This window comes from Pelophylax lessonae (genome assembly GCF_965119305.1).
Source record: "Pelophylax lessonae genome assembly, chromosome: 4".
Lineage (NCBI taxonomy): Eukaryota > Metazoa > Chordata > Amphibia > Anura > Ranidae > Pelophylax > Pelophylax lessonae.
In genome coordinates this window covers 120,958,074-120,974,263 of record NC_138771.1, presented here as the reverse complement: position 1 = coordinate 120,974,263, position 16,190 = coordinate 120,958,074, and the positions used below count along the sequence as shown (strand labels likewise).

Below are 16,190 nucleotides of genomic sequence, written 5' to 3'. Positions count from 1 at the left end.
CTAATCTTAAGACCCAGTATGCCAGTGGATCGGATTTGTCACATGAAAAGCCCTCTGTGTAACTTTGTGTCCTGACGTAATTGTCCACCATGTGATGCAGACGCTGCCGATGCAATGTGGCAGCTGAGAGGCCTGGGCGGTGAGGACTAAAAAAAGACCGAAAGGCATCCGTCAACCACACGCCTTCTCCAACGCTCCTCTCGTGACCCTCTCGCAGACCCGAGTCCATGGTAGGTTGTCCCCGCCCCTGCACCCTACGGGAGTCGGGGAACGTGTTCACCAGAATCCTCTTGATACTGTCCTCAATGGATTTGATCCTGTGGACTCTCTGGGTGGATGGGAAAAGCTCAGAGACTTTTGACTTGTACCGGTGGTCAAGTAGGGTGGCCAACCAATAGTGATCAGTCTCTTTAATGGCCTTGATTCTGGGGTCCTTTCGCAGGCTCTGAAGCATGATGTTTGCCATGCGTCGCAAATATGCAAAGGCCTGAGAAGCTGACTCCTCGGGGTCACTCAAAACGTCATGATCTTGAACGTGTTCCTCCTCCTCCCAGCCACGTACTACTCCAAAGTGTCCCGAGGGAGTCAAACTAGGCCTTGCAGATTGCCGCATGTCTTCCTCCTCCTCCTCAAAGCCTGCAAAAGTTCCAGAAGAATCATCCTCCTCCTCCTCCTCCTCTTCCACCCCTGGATCCAGCTCGGGCCTCTGGGAGCTAGGCATAATGGGGTCAGGATAAAGGGGGCCTTGAGAGGCAAGGAAGTCCTCCTCTTCCTCCTGCTGCTCTGCCTCCAGTGCCCTGTCCATAATGCCACGCAGAGTGTGCTCCAACAAAAACAGTACCGGTAGGGTGTCACTGATGCATGCGCTGTCCCGGCTGACCATCCTTGTGGCCTCCTCAAATGGCGAGAGGACAGCGCATGCATCCTTAATCAAAAGCCACTGCCATGGGGAAAAAAAGCCCAGGTGCGCTGAGCCAGTACTGGTGCCGTACTCACAGAGATATTCATTAAGGGGCCCTCTGCTGCAAAGTAATGCCGACTTGGCACCTGCTACTGTTTTAAACAACGTTTGCTGCATAGCCGATTGCTTGTAAAGTTCCAGATCAGCAGAAGAGCAGTCAGCTTACAGAAAGATTGTCCGTGTAGTTAGAAATACAGTGATTGTGCTGTTTGAGTTAGAAAAAAATTTAAAGGGACAGTGTCAGTTATAAATTATCTTCTGCTGTATAGAGCTGTTCTTTTAGTGTGAGGAAAGGGATATGCAGTGTAGTTAGGGTACTATATACCACTATAGTTAGATTCAATAATCTAGTTTTTGTAGGGACAGTTTTAAGTGTCAGGGTTCTGTCTAGTGAGCACGTTGCACTGCTGATATATCTACAGCAGGTATACATGCTTGCTAGTCAGCTATTGTGCAAAATACATTTCAGTGATACACACATCTGCTGTATTTAGCGACAACTTTGGGTCGCATAGCAGTTTGCATTTTGCAGGTGAATTTCACCGCGCAGAGTTGCTCACTAGACGGAACCCTGACACTTAAAACTATCCCTACAAAAACTAGATTATTGAATCTAACTATAGTGGTATATAGTACCCTAACTACACTGCATATCCCTTGCCTCACACTAAAAGAACAGCTCCATACAGCAGAAGATAATTTCTAACTGACACTGTCCCTTTACATTTTTTTTTTTTTTTGTAACTCAAACAGCACAATCGCTGTATTTCTAACTACAATCTTTCTGTAAGCTGACTGCTCTTCTGCTGATCTGGAGCTTTACAAGCAATCGGCTATGCAGCAAGCGTTTAACACCGCAGGAGAAAAACACATGCTTTCACTCTCTTCCAAAGCCTCTGTATTACAGTGCTAGAGGTTAGGCGGGGCTATGTTATACACTGGGGGGCGTATTCACTCCTGATTGGCCTCTGGTCCCCGTAGTCACTCCTATCACGTTCCTAGCAGACTCCTGCCCCCTCATTGGCTTTTACTGACGTTTCTGCGCCAATCACGGGCTTTTAAAGCCCACTTCCTGTCCCATTGCATTTTGGGCGGTTCTGGTGACCGAATTACGAACCTTTACCGCAAAAAGTTCGGAATTCGGCCGAATTTCGAAAACCCAATGTTCGAGTCTAACCGATGTTCGACCCGAACTGTTTGATCAACCCTAGTGACAAGGAGGGAGGGTATGATGAGGTCATTGACTGACTGTTCCTGGGTGCCTGAGAGGGGAAAGTGAGGAGGAGGAGGGACAACTCCAACAGGGCAAGATGTCCTCCAAGGGCCGGCTTAAAGGCAGCCACCCTATTGCATCACACCACAGAGCTCCACAGGTGCAGGGCGCTGCTGACTCCACGCTGACTTCCAAAAGTTCATTGGTGTGGGCTTTTTCCAACACTTGTGCAGCAGACCACAACATTGCTGTTTGCAATCTCTGTCTGAAGCGAATCAAGCGTCTGCAATGCAGTCTGTTGGAAACAGCACCTGAAAGACCCACATCATAAAAAAAATGCAGACTTCCCCTTGCTTCTCATCTGGGATCTCTACCCCTACTATACCTCAAGCCATCTCAAAAACATGCATTGAGATTAATGATGGTATGGCAATGGGTGCCACAGCTACTTGCACCCAATTTGCTATAAGTACCCCACCTGATAATTTCACCATGCAAATTTTGATACCCCAGTGCTGAACAGTGAAAAAACAATACTGGCCCAGTCATCCACATGCTCAGTGTCTAAATGCTAGATTGGCCAAATTGCTAGCACTACAACTGCTGCCTTTCCATCTGGTAGACTCTGCCCCCTTTTGTGAATTTGCAGAAATTTCTGTACCACAGTGGCAGGTTCCAAAAAGAAATTTATTTTCATGTAAGGCCATTCCAGCTCTGTACCATGATGTGGGAGGCAATGTTTTGGCCTCATTGGACATGGCGTTCAGCAGCAAGGTTCACAATACTGCTGACCCATGGGCAATCCTTCACTGGGTAAATCTGCTGGCAGCTGGGAAGGATGTAGGACAGGGTTCAGTGCTGGAGCTTTTTCCGCCCACCATGCCTCCAAAAAGCTGGTGGTGATTCTGCCACATCTATCTGCTCCACCCCCTGCTCTTCTTCCTCCTCTTCTGCTGAATTGTCCTCTGAACCACCAATGCTCCCTAAGCGTTTAAGGGGCACTGCAAGCAGTCTGGCTAAAAGATGCCATGCAGGGCTTCAGTTGGTCTTTCTAGGGGACAGGAGCCACACGCAGGGCCAGAGATTCTGTCAGCTCTGTAGGGGCAGGCTCCAAGGTGGTTGACGCTACGGCAGCTTGAGCTAGAAATGGTTGTATGTGACAATGGCACCAACCTTCTCTCCGACAAGGACACTTGACACATGTTCCATGCTTGGCACATGTCCTGAATTTGGTGGTTCAGCGTTTCTTGAACAGGTGTCCAGGCTTACAAGATCTTCTGAGGCAGGCCAGAAAAGTCTGTGGCCATTTTTTTCGGTCGTAAAATGCCAGTGCTCGGCTGACTGACATTCAACGGGAATTCAACCTGCCCACCGACCACCTTATTTGTGACATTTTTACCAGGTGGAACTCAACATTGACAATGCTGAGGGACATCAATGAGTACCTGTGTGAGTATGGCACAAGGACAGGCTAAGGGGAGCTTGGATGCTTTTTGCCACCCCAGTAGCTGCTGATAAAGGATACATGCATTGTACTGTCACCATTTGAGGAGGCCAAGGATGGTGAGCCACGACAATGCATGCATCAGTGACACTATCCCTCTAGTCTTCCTGCTGGAGCACATGCTTCATGGAGTGTAAGGACTCAAGGATTGGTGGATTCGAGCTCATCCTGCCTTCACAGAGGGAGCAGAGGGTGAAACATCTTGAGGACACCTTGAAGAAACATTTGTGTAACACCTTTCCAGACACTGGGAGGTTACCATTTCCTGGACAGCGTGTTTCTGAGGCTTCGTTTGGTCAAAGGAAGAGCGGTGGAGAAGGCAGCCGACTGACCGATGCCTTTAAACTATTCTTAAGTCCTCAGCACACAGGGCTGTTAGGTTTAAGGAACCATCATCAGCGTCTGCATCATATTGTGCAGGATTATCTAGAGGCAAGAGCAGGCTTGGAGACCTTTCCAACTGAGCATCCACTGGGTTACTGGGTCTTGAGGATGGACCACTGTCCAGAACTTGCTCAATATGTAATCGGGCTACTGGCTTGTCCTGCCTTCAGTGTGCATTCTTGAATGGAAATTCAGTGCTGCTGGACGTTCTGTGATGGATAAAAGAGTGCGTCTGTCCACAGACTCCATTGACTGGCTAGCATTTATCAAAATTATTCAGTCCTGGATCAACAGCAGCTATCAAGCTCCTGATGCTGATGTAACTGATTTAATTTGCTAGGGATCTGACTGGGATCCCTTGAAGACTGCCTATGCTATTCCTGAATCTTGATTATGCTAGCTTCCAACAATATTTTTGGTTTCGGGCACCACCAACACCTAAGGCCCAATTTTTCTGCACTTGTCATGCATGTAATTTCAATGTGTTTTTTTCAAATTTTTAACAGCAGGGCCCAATCCTGCGCCCAGCAAAAGTAACTGTGAGGGGTTACAGTGTTCAGGCTTCACCAACACCCAAGGCCCGATTTTTCTGCACCAGTTTGACAGGTGCAGCAAGAGTAACTGTGAGGGGTTACACTGTTCAGACTTCACCAACACCCAAGGCCAAATTTTTCTGCACCTGTTTGACAGGTGCATGTCATTTCATTTATTTTTTTTTCTAATTTTTAACAGCAGGGCCCATTCTTGTGCCCAGCAAGAGTAACTGTGAGGGGTTACAGCAGTGTTTCTTAAGCTTTTTACCTGCGAGGAACCCCTGGCGAAAAAGCTGAGAGCTCGGCGAACACCTGAAATCTTTTTTATATCTACAGCTCACGGAACATCGGTGTGATCAGTGAGCTGTAGATATAAAAACAAATATTCTTAGAAATAGCATTAAGCAATAGAATAAATATTAAAACTTACCTCCTAATGTGAAACTTGTGCTTGCTTTTTTTGTACAGATGCTCAAATCTGGGTCAAACATAAGACAAGCAGTGTACAGGGGGTCAGCAGGGCAGAGCACAGGGGATTCCAGAGGGAACAGTAAATAAGGGAGGGGAAGAACACAGCATAGTACGGAGGGCACAGCACAGTACAGGGGGGCCATGAGGGAACTGTATAGTACAGGGGGGCTAGGAGAGAACTGTATAGTAAGGGGGGGGCAGGAGTTAACTGTATAGTACAGGTGGGGCCATGAGGGAACATTACCAGGGGGCCAGGAGAGAGAATAGTACAGGGGGTGAGGAGGAAACAGTACGAGGAGGGGGGGGGGGGGCAGGAGAGAACTGTATAGCACAGGGGGACCAGTAGAGAATAGTACAGGGGGGGGGGGAAATAGTATGGGAGCAGGGGGGAAAAGTACAGAGTGGCCAGGAGAGAATAGTACATGCAGATCAGGAGAGAAAAGTAAAGGGGGGCCAGGAGGGAAAAGTACAGAAGGGCCAGGAGAGAATAGTATAGGAACAAACAAAATTCAGCGACCTAGATCGATGAGTCAGCGCTCACTGCCACAACATTGATGAAAAAATGCCATACTCACAAATAGATAAATGGTAAAATTACATGGGTGAAGCGAAATCAAAACCTCGTCTATAAAACATCAAGCTTCACTGTGAAGTGTCCATATGGAATAAATGAATGAAACAGCTTCTGATGGAAAAGTATTAAAAAATCCAAGAAATGGGAAACTGTTAGGACCAGCAGCTCCTGGAAGAGGTGAGTAATCCCTCCGAACATGTAGAAAGAAGAAAGCAAGGGCGCCAGGTCACAAGGAAATTTAAAAACAATGTCTTTATTAATAGCAACTTACATGTAGAAAGTCCAGCATCTGTCTGCGCAGTAACGAGGAGAGATTCCCAGATGATGACAGGTGGTATACAGTCAGCTGGAACCCCTGCGGTGATCTTGTGATGTGTATGGAAACTATCCACATACTGGGCTGTTACTGAGCGGTGCGAAAGCTCCTGTGGTGAGCAGAGTCGCAGATGGGCCCCTATACTATTAACAGTATAATAGTTTACTATTAACTACTTAAGCCCCGGAAGATTTTACCCCCTTCTTGACCAGGGCCTATTTTGCGATTCGGCACTGCGTGAATTTAATGGACAATTGCGCGGCCGTGCGACGCTGTACCTAAACGAAATTGACGTCCTTTTTTCCCCACAGACAGAGCTTTCTTTTGGTGGTATTTGATCACCTGTGCGATTTTTTGATCATGCGCTATAAACAAAAAAATAGCATCAATTTTGCAATTATAACAATATTTTTCACATTTTTTTATATGAAATTCCCCCAAAAAAATGTAAAAATCTAAATTTTTTAACAATTTCAGCCAATTTGTTTTATGCTACATATGTTTGGTAAAAAAAATCGCAAAAAGCGTATTTTGATTGGTTTGCGCAAAAGTGATCGCGTTTACTAACAAAGGGAAAGATTTTTGTCATTTTTGTTGTTTTTTTTTAACGAGTAATGGCGGCGATCTGCGATTTTTTTTTTGCAGGACTGCGACATTGCGGCGGACAGATCGGACCCTTGACTGACATTTTTGAAACTTTTGGGGTTACCAGTGACATTACTGCAGTAATCAGTGCTATACATATGCACTGTTACTGTAAAAATGACACTGGCAGTGAAGGAGTTAACTGTATTGGAGAGGGAGGGGTTAAGTGTGTCCTAGGGGCGTGCTTCTAACTGTGATACATAGTAGAACCGTCTGATCTCCATTCTTACACAGGGAAGAATGACAGGCGGCTTTGTTTACATCAGCCGCCTGCCTTTCTTCCGGTGTAACGGATGATCGCGAGTGCCCGGCGGACATCAGGTCCGCCGGGCACACGTGCGGGGGGGTCCTTGACCGCGCGGGAGTGCGCCTCCGGCGGCGCACGCTTGCTCCCTAGAAGCCTCACAGGCTAGCGACGTAATACTACGTCGCTTTGCCTGTGAGGACCTGACCGCCGCAGTAAATAGTCGTGCGGCGGTCGGCAAGTGGTTAACTATTATACTACAGTAAAGGGTGGCCAGGAGAGGATAGTACAGGGGGATCAAGAGAGAAAAGTACAGGGGGGCCAGGAGGGAACAGTACAGGAGGGCCAGGAGAGAACATTAGAAGAAGTGAGGAGGAAACAGTACAGGGGGGGCCCAGGAAAGAATAGTATGGGGAGGGGCAGGGGAAACAGTACAAGGTGGCTAGGAGAGTACAGTACTGGGTGGCCAGGAGAGAATAGTACGGGGGGTCAGGGGAGAACAGTATAGGGGGGACAGGGGGGACAGGAGAGAACAGTATAGGGAGGCCAGGAGAGAAGAGTATAGGGAGGCCAGGGGAGAACTGTATAGGGGGGCCAGGAGAGAATAGTGCAGTGGGGGCAAGAGAGGCTAGTACAGGGGGGGCAGAAGAGAATAGTACAGGGGGGCCAAGAGAGAATAGTATAGGGGGGAAAGGAAAGAATAGTATAGGGGCCCAGGAGAGAAATTGATAAGCCCTATCCATTTCTCTCCTGGGCCCCCTATACTATTCTCTCCTGGCCCCCCTATATTTTTCTCTCCTGCCCCCCATACTATTCTCTTCTGGCCCCCCTGTACTGTTTTCTCCTGGCTACCCTGTACTGGTCTCTCCTGGCCCCCCTGTACTGTTCTGTCCTGGCTCTCCCATACTATTCTCTCCTCGTCCCCCCACCCTTGTACTATTGTCTCCTGGCCTCCCTGTACTATTATCTCCTGGCCCCACTGTACTATTCTCTGCTGCCCCCCCCCATACTATTCTCTCCTGGACCTCCAGTACTATTCTCTCCTGACTCCCCCACCCGAGAAACACTTGGTTACAGTGTTCAGGCACCACCAACACCCAAGGCCCAATTTTTTTGCACCTGTTTGACAGGTGCATGTAATTTGAATTTTTCTTTCCAACTTTTAACAGCAGGGCCCATTCCTGTGCCCAGGAATAGGAACTGTGAGGGTTTACAGTGTTCAGGCAACACTAGGGGGATGGGTGAACGATTTGGGACAAGCATAAGTTTGACTTGAACATTGTCCATTCAGGTATTTGCCTAACACCTGAAATTTCTTGGCACTTAGCGGGGTGTTTGCCCTCCGAGCGACAGTCAATAGATTGTTAAGGCTTCCCTGCTGAGAGCTGAATTTAAAAAAATAATTGTAAAAAAAATGTAAATGAAAGAAAATTGGGGTAAAAACAGCTTGGGGGGACCCTTTGGGTTTGGTATGGCTTTTAAGGGCCCCATGACGGAATTAAGAAAAAAATGGCATGAGGTCCCCTCAAAAATCCATACTAGGCCCTTTGACTCTGGAATGGATTTTAAGGGAAACTCCACGCCAAATTTAAAAAAAAAAATTGGCGTAGGGTCCCCCTCAAAATCCATACCAGACCCTTATCTGAGCATGCAGCTTGGCAGGCCAGGAAATGAGCACTGGGGCCTCTTCCCGACAAACCTGGCCTGTGGTTGTTGGGGTCTGCGGGTGGGGGGCTTATGGGAATCTAGTAAGTTATACCCCTACCCATTCACCAAAAAAGTGTCAAAAAGTAATACCACAGGAAACAGTTTTTGACAAGTCCTTCAATAAAAAAGATAAAGAAAAAAAATAGTGGCCCTCCATGTAAATCCATCGTTAATCACGACGCCCGCCGGACCCGAAAAATAGAGAGAAAAAATTGCCTTCACCTCTTGGGAGGCCTCCTGCTGTCTGCCCCCTCTCCGCTTTGATAGTTCTTATATAGGCAAGGTGCGGGGCCACCTGGCTACATCACATGGTGGCACCGCCCCTTTGTACATTGCATGACGTCAGAAGGGGCGGTGCCACTGGGTGATGTAGCCATGTGGCCCCGTCCCTTGCCTATATAAGAACTGTTAAAGCGAAAAGGAGGCAGATGCCGGTAGGCCTCTCGAGGTGGAGCATTTATTTTTTCTACTTTTTGTTTCTAGGTGGGCGTCATGATTGACGATGGATTTACATCGAGGGACACTATTTTTTTCTTTTTTCTTTTTTAATAAAGGATTAGTCAAAAACTGTTTCCTATTTTTTAACACTTTTTTGGTGAATGGGTAGGGGTACGATGCTAAAGGGGGCTTTCAGATTCCGATAAGCCCCCCACCTGCAGACCCCGACAACCACAGCCCAGGAATGTCGGGAAGAGGTCCTTGTCCCCATCAACATGGGGACAAGGTTCTTTGGGGGGGGGGGGGGGGCTGCACGCCGTTTTTTTTTATCTGTACTTCCGGGAGCCGGAAATACATTACAGCCGCGAGTAAGTTTAAATTATTTTTTTTTCCTTTAGAAATATCAGTATTGCTGCAGCAGGCTCTATACATCGTACAGATGCGCCACTTTACAGGCAAACTAAGGGGACCACCCAAAACCGACATTTAAAGGAATTTTTCATTTTTATTGTTTAACTTTAGGCATCATTAAAATTAAACCGCTCCTTTAAAAAACACTGTTTTAAAAAAAAAATTGCATTGATATATGTCCCCCATGGCAGTACCCAGGTCCTCATACATTTTCTATGGAAATTATTTGCATATAAGCCTTTTAAATGAGGACTTTTTATTTTTCATGTTCATGTCCCATAGACTTTAATAGAGTTCGCAAGTTTGCTAGAACTTTTTCCCTGTTCAAGGTGTTCTGGTGTGAACTGAACAGGGTAGTGTTCGGCCCATCCCCACCAGTGACACTAATACCCATGATCAGTGCTAAAAATATTCAGTCACTGTACTAATGACACTGGCTGGGAAGGGGTTAAACATCTAGGGCATCAAAGGGTTAAATGTGTGCCCACTGCCCAGCCAATGTTTAAGTGTACACGGTGTGGTGTTTTTACTAAGGGATGTGCTGGATTCTATTCCCTGCTTTGCAGGGGGGAAAAAAACATCACATCCCTGCTGACAGGATGGAGCTCTGCATTGTTTACATATGAAGAGCTTCATCCTGTATCTCCTCGATGATCAGCGTGCATGTGAAAATGCAGAATCACGTATATACTGTATGCATGATTCTGCACAGAACTGCCACCATGTAGCAGTAAATCCGCTATAGGGCGGTTGGCAGGTGGTTAAGAAAGAACATTAGCAAGGATAGTATTTATAGTACATTTTAAGTGTTCAAGGCAAATCAATCAGTTTACAGATTGAAGAAGTATGGGGATATTATAAACAGGTAGAGTATAAGTTGATGTGTACTATCAGTGTGGTTAGTTATCTCATGTCTTCTCTTATGTTATGTGAGGTTTCCTTTCCAGAAAAGCAATAAAGAATGTATACGTTTTAATTAGATAGGAGCTGGTACACAACTGATCTTTGTTTAAACTATAAGGATTCTAATTTAACAGAAAGGTTAAATAAAGGTGACTAGTTGTACGTAATGGATATTTTAGTGTTATTCTAAATATGAACATGATTTTCAGATCACGAAGGAAGAATTGGAATGGCATCAATTAAACTAAGGGAAGGCAGATCATTCGATGGTAAAAAACTATATGCAAAAGTTGCAAATCATCTTCCCAGCTATGCCAGGCCTCGTTTTGTCAGAATACAGGTGAGAATTTTTTTAGCAGCATGCAACTTACTGATCTTCCTAAGCCCTCTAGGCACACTAGGCTCTTATGAACACTTTTCTCCAGACAGGAGAAAAGCAATGGTTAAAAACTCGCCTAAAGCAGAATTTGTTAAGTGTGTTCAGACGCATTCAGGCGTGTCAAGCACTTGGGCGTTCAATCATTTCACTGGCCAGAAAATGTAATTGCTAAAACGCCTAGCATTTAGGCTCATTTACACGTGTCAGGCATTTGTTCTGCCCAAATGCTCCTTTCCTGAACACGATTTTGGTGCATTCAGATTTCTGCTCCTAAATATCCCTGCCTCTAAACACCCGTAAATGCCTATGTGAGCATGGACACATAGTCTAACATAGATAGGCGTTTAGGGGCAGGAAAAAAGAAACGTCAAACACCTGTAAAACAAGCGTTTGACAGCTGCAGTGTGCAATTTGGATCTTTATACTTATGGTTTAGACTTTAGAGGCTTACAGTGTAAAATAGTCCTAAGAGGTTCACTTAAAGGAGTTGTAAAGTCATAAGGCTTTTTTTATCTTAATGCATTCTATGCCTTAATATAAAAAGCCTTCTGTGTGCAGCAGCCTCCCCAGCACCCCCTAATACTTACCTGAGCCCCATCTCTATCCAGCAATGTCCACTAGTCCCTTGGCCATCCCGGTCCCCGGACTCTCCCTCCTAATTGGCTGAGACACAGACACAGCAGCGGCGCCATTGGCTCCCGCTGCTGTCAATCAAAGTCAGTTAGCCAATCAGGAGAGAGAGGGAGGTCGGCCGAGCGGCAGTTTCGTGTCTGAATGGATACACAAAGATGCAGCTTGGCTCGGGTGAACCCATAGCAACTCTCCACAAGCAGCCTTACCTGGCTCCCCCTACAGCGGTAGAGCATTTTATGGTCCCCCTTGAGTGGTGCAAACCTTTCTTCTGCCCCCATAGCAAGCTGCTAGCTGTGGGGGTATTCGACAGGAAGGAGGGGCCAGGAGCAGCGAAGAGGGACCCAAGAATATGAAGATCCGGGCTGCTCTGTGCAAAACCAACTGAGAAGGAAAGTATTTAATGTTTGTTATTATTTTTTTTAAAAAACCACGAGAATTTACAATCACCTTAACTGGCATTGCATGCTCAAATGGTAGCTCCCATTCTGTGGGGGGATTAAACAGTAAAAAACCCCCCAAAAAACTGTGTGTGTGTATATATATATATATATATACATACATACACACACACACACACACACACACACAGTATCTCACAAAAGTGAGTAAAGCCCTCACATTTTTTGTAAATATTTTATATCTTTGCATGTGACAACACTGAAGAAATTACACTTTGCTACAATGTTAAGCAGTGAGTGTACAGCTTGTATCACAGTGTAATTTGCTGTCCCCTCAAAATAACTCAACACACAGCCATTAATGTCTAAACCGCTGGCAACAAAAATGAGTACACCCCTAAGTTGCAATATCCAAATTGGGCCCAAAGGGTCAATATTTTGTGTGGCCACCATTATTTTCCAGCACTGGAATGGAGTTCACCAGAGATTCACAGGTTGCAACTGGAGTCCTCTTCCACTTCTCCATGATGACATCACAGAGCTGGTAGATGTTAGAGACCTTGTGTTCCTCCACCCCCCATTTGAGGATGCCCCACGGATGCTCAAAAGGGTTTAGGTCTGGAGACATGCTTGGGCATTCCATCACCTTTACCCTCAGCTTCTTTAGCAAAACAGTGGTCTTCTTGGAGGTGTGTTTGGGGTCATTAGGTGTTTGGAAATCTGCCCTGCAGCCCAGTCTCCTAAGGGAGGGGATCATGCTCTGCTTGTATGTCATAGTACATGTTGGCGTTCATGGTTCCCTCAATGAACTGTATCTCCCCAGAAGAGGGATTCAAGAAGAGGAACACTGAAAGTGCATCTGCTGATTAATAATAAAAAAGTCAATGTCGTTCAGATTCATTGAACGATTCCTAATCACACAAGTGTGAATGGGGTCTAAGATATTTATGGTGCTAACAAAATGGCTTAAAGTTTTACTGTATGTAAGGGAAAAGGAAAGAGAATCAGTGCCACCAACTAAGTGTAGTAGTTTATTAACTCTCATAAAAAGAATTGAGTACTGTCTGTGACACTATTTTAATTTGCACTAACATACAATTATTCAGGACAAGCTTTTGGAGGACCCCTTCTTCAAGGTCCAAGCAGTCAACTAATTCACAAGTTTTAGCAGAATGTTACAAAAAAGACAATTTTAAGGAAAGGAAAAAAAAAAAAACACACACACACACACACACAAACAAATTTACAAAGCAATGGTAATAAAATGAATGTAGCACTACCCCCATAGGGTTTGCAGATGACAGGGTTCCCCACTCCTGCACAGCCAGTAAACAAGTATTTCTCTGTCGCTCATTGACAGACGTAGTCCTCGTTGATTAATAACAACTCGGGTTATACTGCCCTCTACAGGAGTAGGACTAGACAGGAAAGAAAATGTTCTGGCCACACCCTAGGGGCAGTCCCAGAGGGTATATCCTCTCACTTCCTGCTCTAGCAAATCAGTTTTTTTCTGTCTAGTTAGGAGTAAGGACCTAGATGCCTTGCTAGGATCTTCGGTCCTGGCAGGATTTTTTTCTTAGAAAGATTTTTTTTTAGACAGCTTTTTTCTCCGGTGTTCCTGTGAGATCTTCAAGCAAGCAAGCTGTAACTGGGCGACGGGCTGGATGTTGAGATCCAGTGGTCACCCCAGTTCAGCCTACGAGCGCGTGCAGGCCATAGCTCCACGCTGGGTCAGCCGCGACATAGTCCCACTGGACGGGGACTGACCCTGCGAGTTAAACGTCTCGCTTGAACGCCAATGACCAAGAGTCACGGCGTCCGTACTGGTCGACAGCCCCCCCACCCCGGTGGAGAGGGGTTCTGTCAGGAGTGGCGCCCGCCTGGTTCCGGTATGGTGAGTAGTATGTTCCCCCTTTCCCCCTGACGGGTTTGTGGTGAACGCGGGCCCCTCTCTGGAATGGTAGGATGGGTTTCCCCTCTATCCTATAACAGGTCACAGATCCTCCAATTTGAGTGTGATTTTTGTGAACAGAAACCAGGAGGCTTGGTTTGGGAGCTGACTATCTAATGTCATTTTAAAACTGTAAAGGTGACTGAAGTCAGTGGCAGTACTAGAATGGGCATTACTAATGAAGCAAGGGTATCTTACCTGTCAGAGGTGTTCACAGGGCGATGCCTATGCCTGAATCACTGCAGTCCAGATCGCCATTCCTCCAGCAAGGGCAGAGAGCTGCCTTCCGATGGCCCACGGACCGCGCGCCAGGGTCCGGTACCGCCGGCCAGGCTTATCACCATCAGGGTGAAGGTTGTGGGGCTGAGATACTCCCGCAGGCGAACATAGAATCCTGTACAGGCCGCCGCCATTGTCTGGCAGATCGCACGAGGCCGCCATATTGGCGTAGCCTCGTGTCTCCAGCATGGGGGCGGCCATGTTTGAGGTGACCAAACACCTCGTGGAGCCAGGGGGAGGCGCCGGAAGGCGTGTTAAGGGGCAGAACCGCCTCCTTTACCCAGGAAAAAGGGCCAAAGACTTCCTGTCTGTAACAGGACAGCACTGAGCAAGCTGATAGAAAACTTCTGTGCATCAGGGATGAGCCTTGGGGTCTCTCTCTCTCTCTGTGGGGTCCAAAAAGGCAGGTAACACTGAGGGGCGCTGTTGCGCTGGGGGATTACAAAAAAAAAAAAAAAGTTTTTTACTTTGTCATTTTTTTGTCGCTGGCAAATGTCTTGTATAATCATTGACTCTGCCGCATAGGTATCCCCACCTGATCCCCTCAAGGTGGCCGCAGGACCCTCCAGTACCCCACTTGTTTTTAATGCATTTTCGGCAGTTTTGGAGTCTTTGGTATCCCGGGTGGAGGTGGCCTGTCAGGGACGGGGGTCAAGAAGTGACCCCCGCTTACCCCTATTTTTTATCTGATACTTCAGATACGGATTCGGAGCTGGTCAATGCATCTGCAGGTCCCTCTTATGGGGCTGTCTCAGGTAATGTCTCCTCAGCAGTGAAGAGAACGTTTCTGCCTCCGCCATAGCACAAGAGTGGTGGATGCACTAGTTGTGTCCGTCCGGGAAACCTTTAGTCTTGAGGTTACACCGGCAGAGGTAGCTGAGACTGAGATTCCTTTTTGGTACTTGTTAGCCTACCAAAAGGGCGAAGGATTTTCCTTTACTCAAATGGGGTCGTTTTGAAACGAACCCCTGTTATTTCCAAACGCATGGCTAGACGCTATCCGTTTGAGGAATCCCTCTTTAAAGGAAGGTCATACGGTCAGGATACAGGATCGAGTTTCGATCACTTCCACCGGTGCGATCCTTCCCTTCTAACATTGAACGGTTTCAGGGGTTCTATTCGAACCTGTTCACAATGCCCAGGAAAGAGGGCAAGGTGCGTCCAATTTCTGGACTTGGGGAAAGATGGGGTCCATCCGAACAGTGGTGGCCTCCCTGCATCAGGGGGATTTCCTGGCGTCCATAGACATCTAGGATGCCTATCCTTATATCCCCATCATCGCAGGACATCAGCGTTTTCTTCGCTTTCCCAAAGATCATCCCTGGTTCCCACCAGGAGACTGAACTATCTGGGCCTAATGTTGGATACATCCTGGGCAAGAAAGTTTCTCCTTGCGGAGAAACTCCAGAAGGTTCAGTCAACGATTCGGATGTTGCTGTCCGTCAATTGGCTGGGACTGATGGTGGCCTTCTTAGAGGCAGTACCGTATACCCAGTCTCATACCCGAATTCTCCTGAAGGAGATTTTTTTCTAATGGAATCAGAATTCCGATTTCCTGGACAATCGGATCCGGTTGAGCGAGCGGACCAGGAAGTCTCCGATGCTTAACCAGGGGAAGTCATTACTTCCGATAGCATCCAGGTTACCAATAGGGTATCGGAACTGAGAGCGATCAGATTTTGTCTGATTTACTGGACCGAGCAGCTCTAGAGCAGCCCGATTCGGATCCAATCGCACTATGCCACGGTCGTGACTTATGTCAAGAAAGGGGCACTTAGAGTGTCCTGGTGGCCATCGAAACGACTAGCATCTTTCATTTGACGGAACGGTTTGTTCCAGGTCTCCCCGCAGTGTTTACTCCGGGGGTGGGAAATCGGCAGGCAGATTATTTCAGCCATCAGATTCTGGATCGAGGGGTATGGCCTCTTCATCCAGAGGTTTTTCACTAGCTGTCCCTTCATTGGGGCACCCCGGATGTGGATCTGTTGGCACCTTGGCTCAACAGGAAGGTGCGGAGGTTTGTAGCTCGCACCCGCGATCCTCTAGCGGACGCAGCAGAAACGCTGATCGCCCCGTGGGGGCAGTATCAGCTACGGCATGCCTTCCATCCTCTCAAGTTACTGCGGGAACTTCTTCGCAGGATAGAGGTGGAGGGAATTCCAGTTATTCTGGAAATTCCGGACTGACTTCGTCGAGCCTGGTACGCCGACTTGGTGAGGCTAGTCGCAGACGCTCCTTGGAGACTT

General features: G+C 47.1%; 1 protein-coding gene across 1 annotated transcript in view; it reads left to right on the top strand.

Moving 5' to 3' along the window:
• Positions 1 to 16,190, top strand: part of LOC309552294 (long-chain fatty acid transport protein 2-like) — a 179,278-nt gene that overhangs the window by 146,730 nt on the left and 16,358 nt on the right. Inside the window, exon 9 of the mRNA XM_082253189.1 lies at positions 10,514 to 10,644. Within this exon, the coding sequence (XP_082109315.1) occupies positions 10,514 to 10,644 (131 nt within the window). The remainder of the gene's footprint in view (positions 1 to 10,513; positions 10,645 to 16,190) is intronic.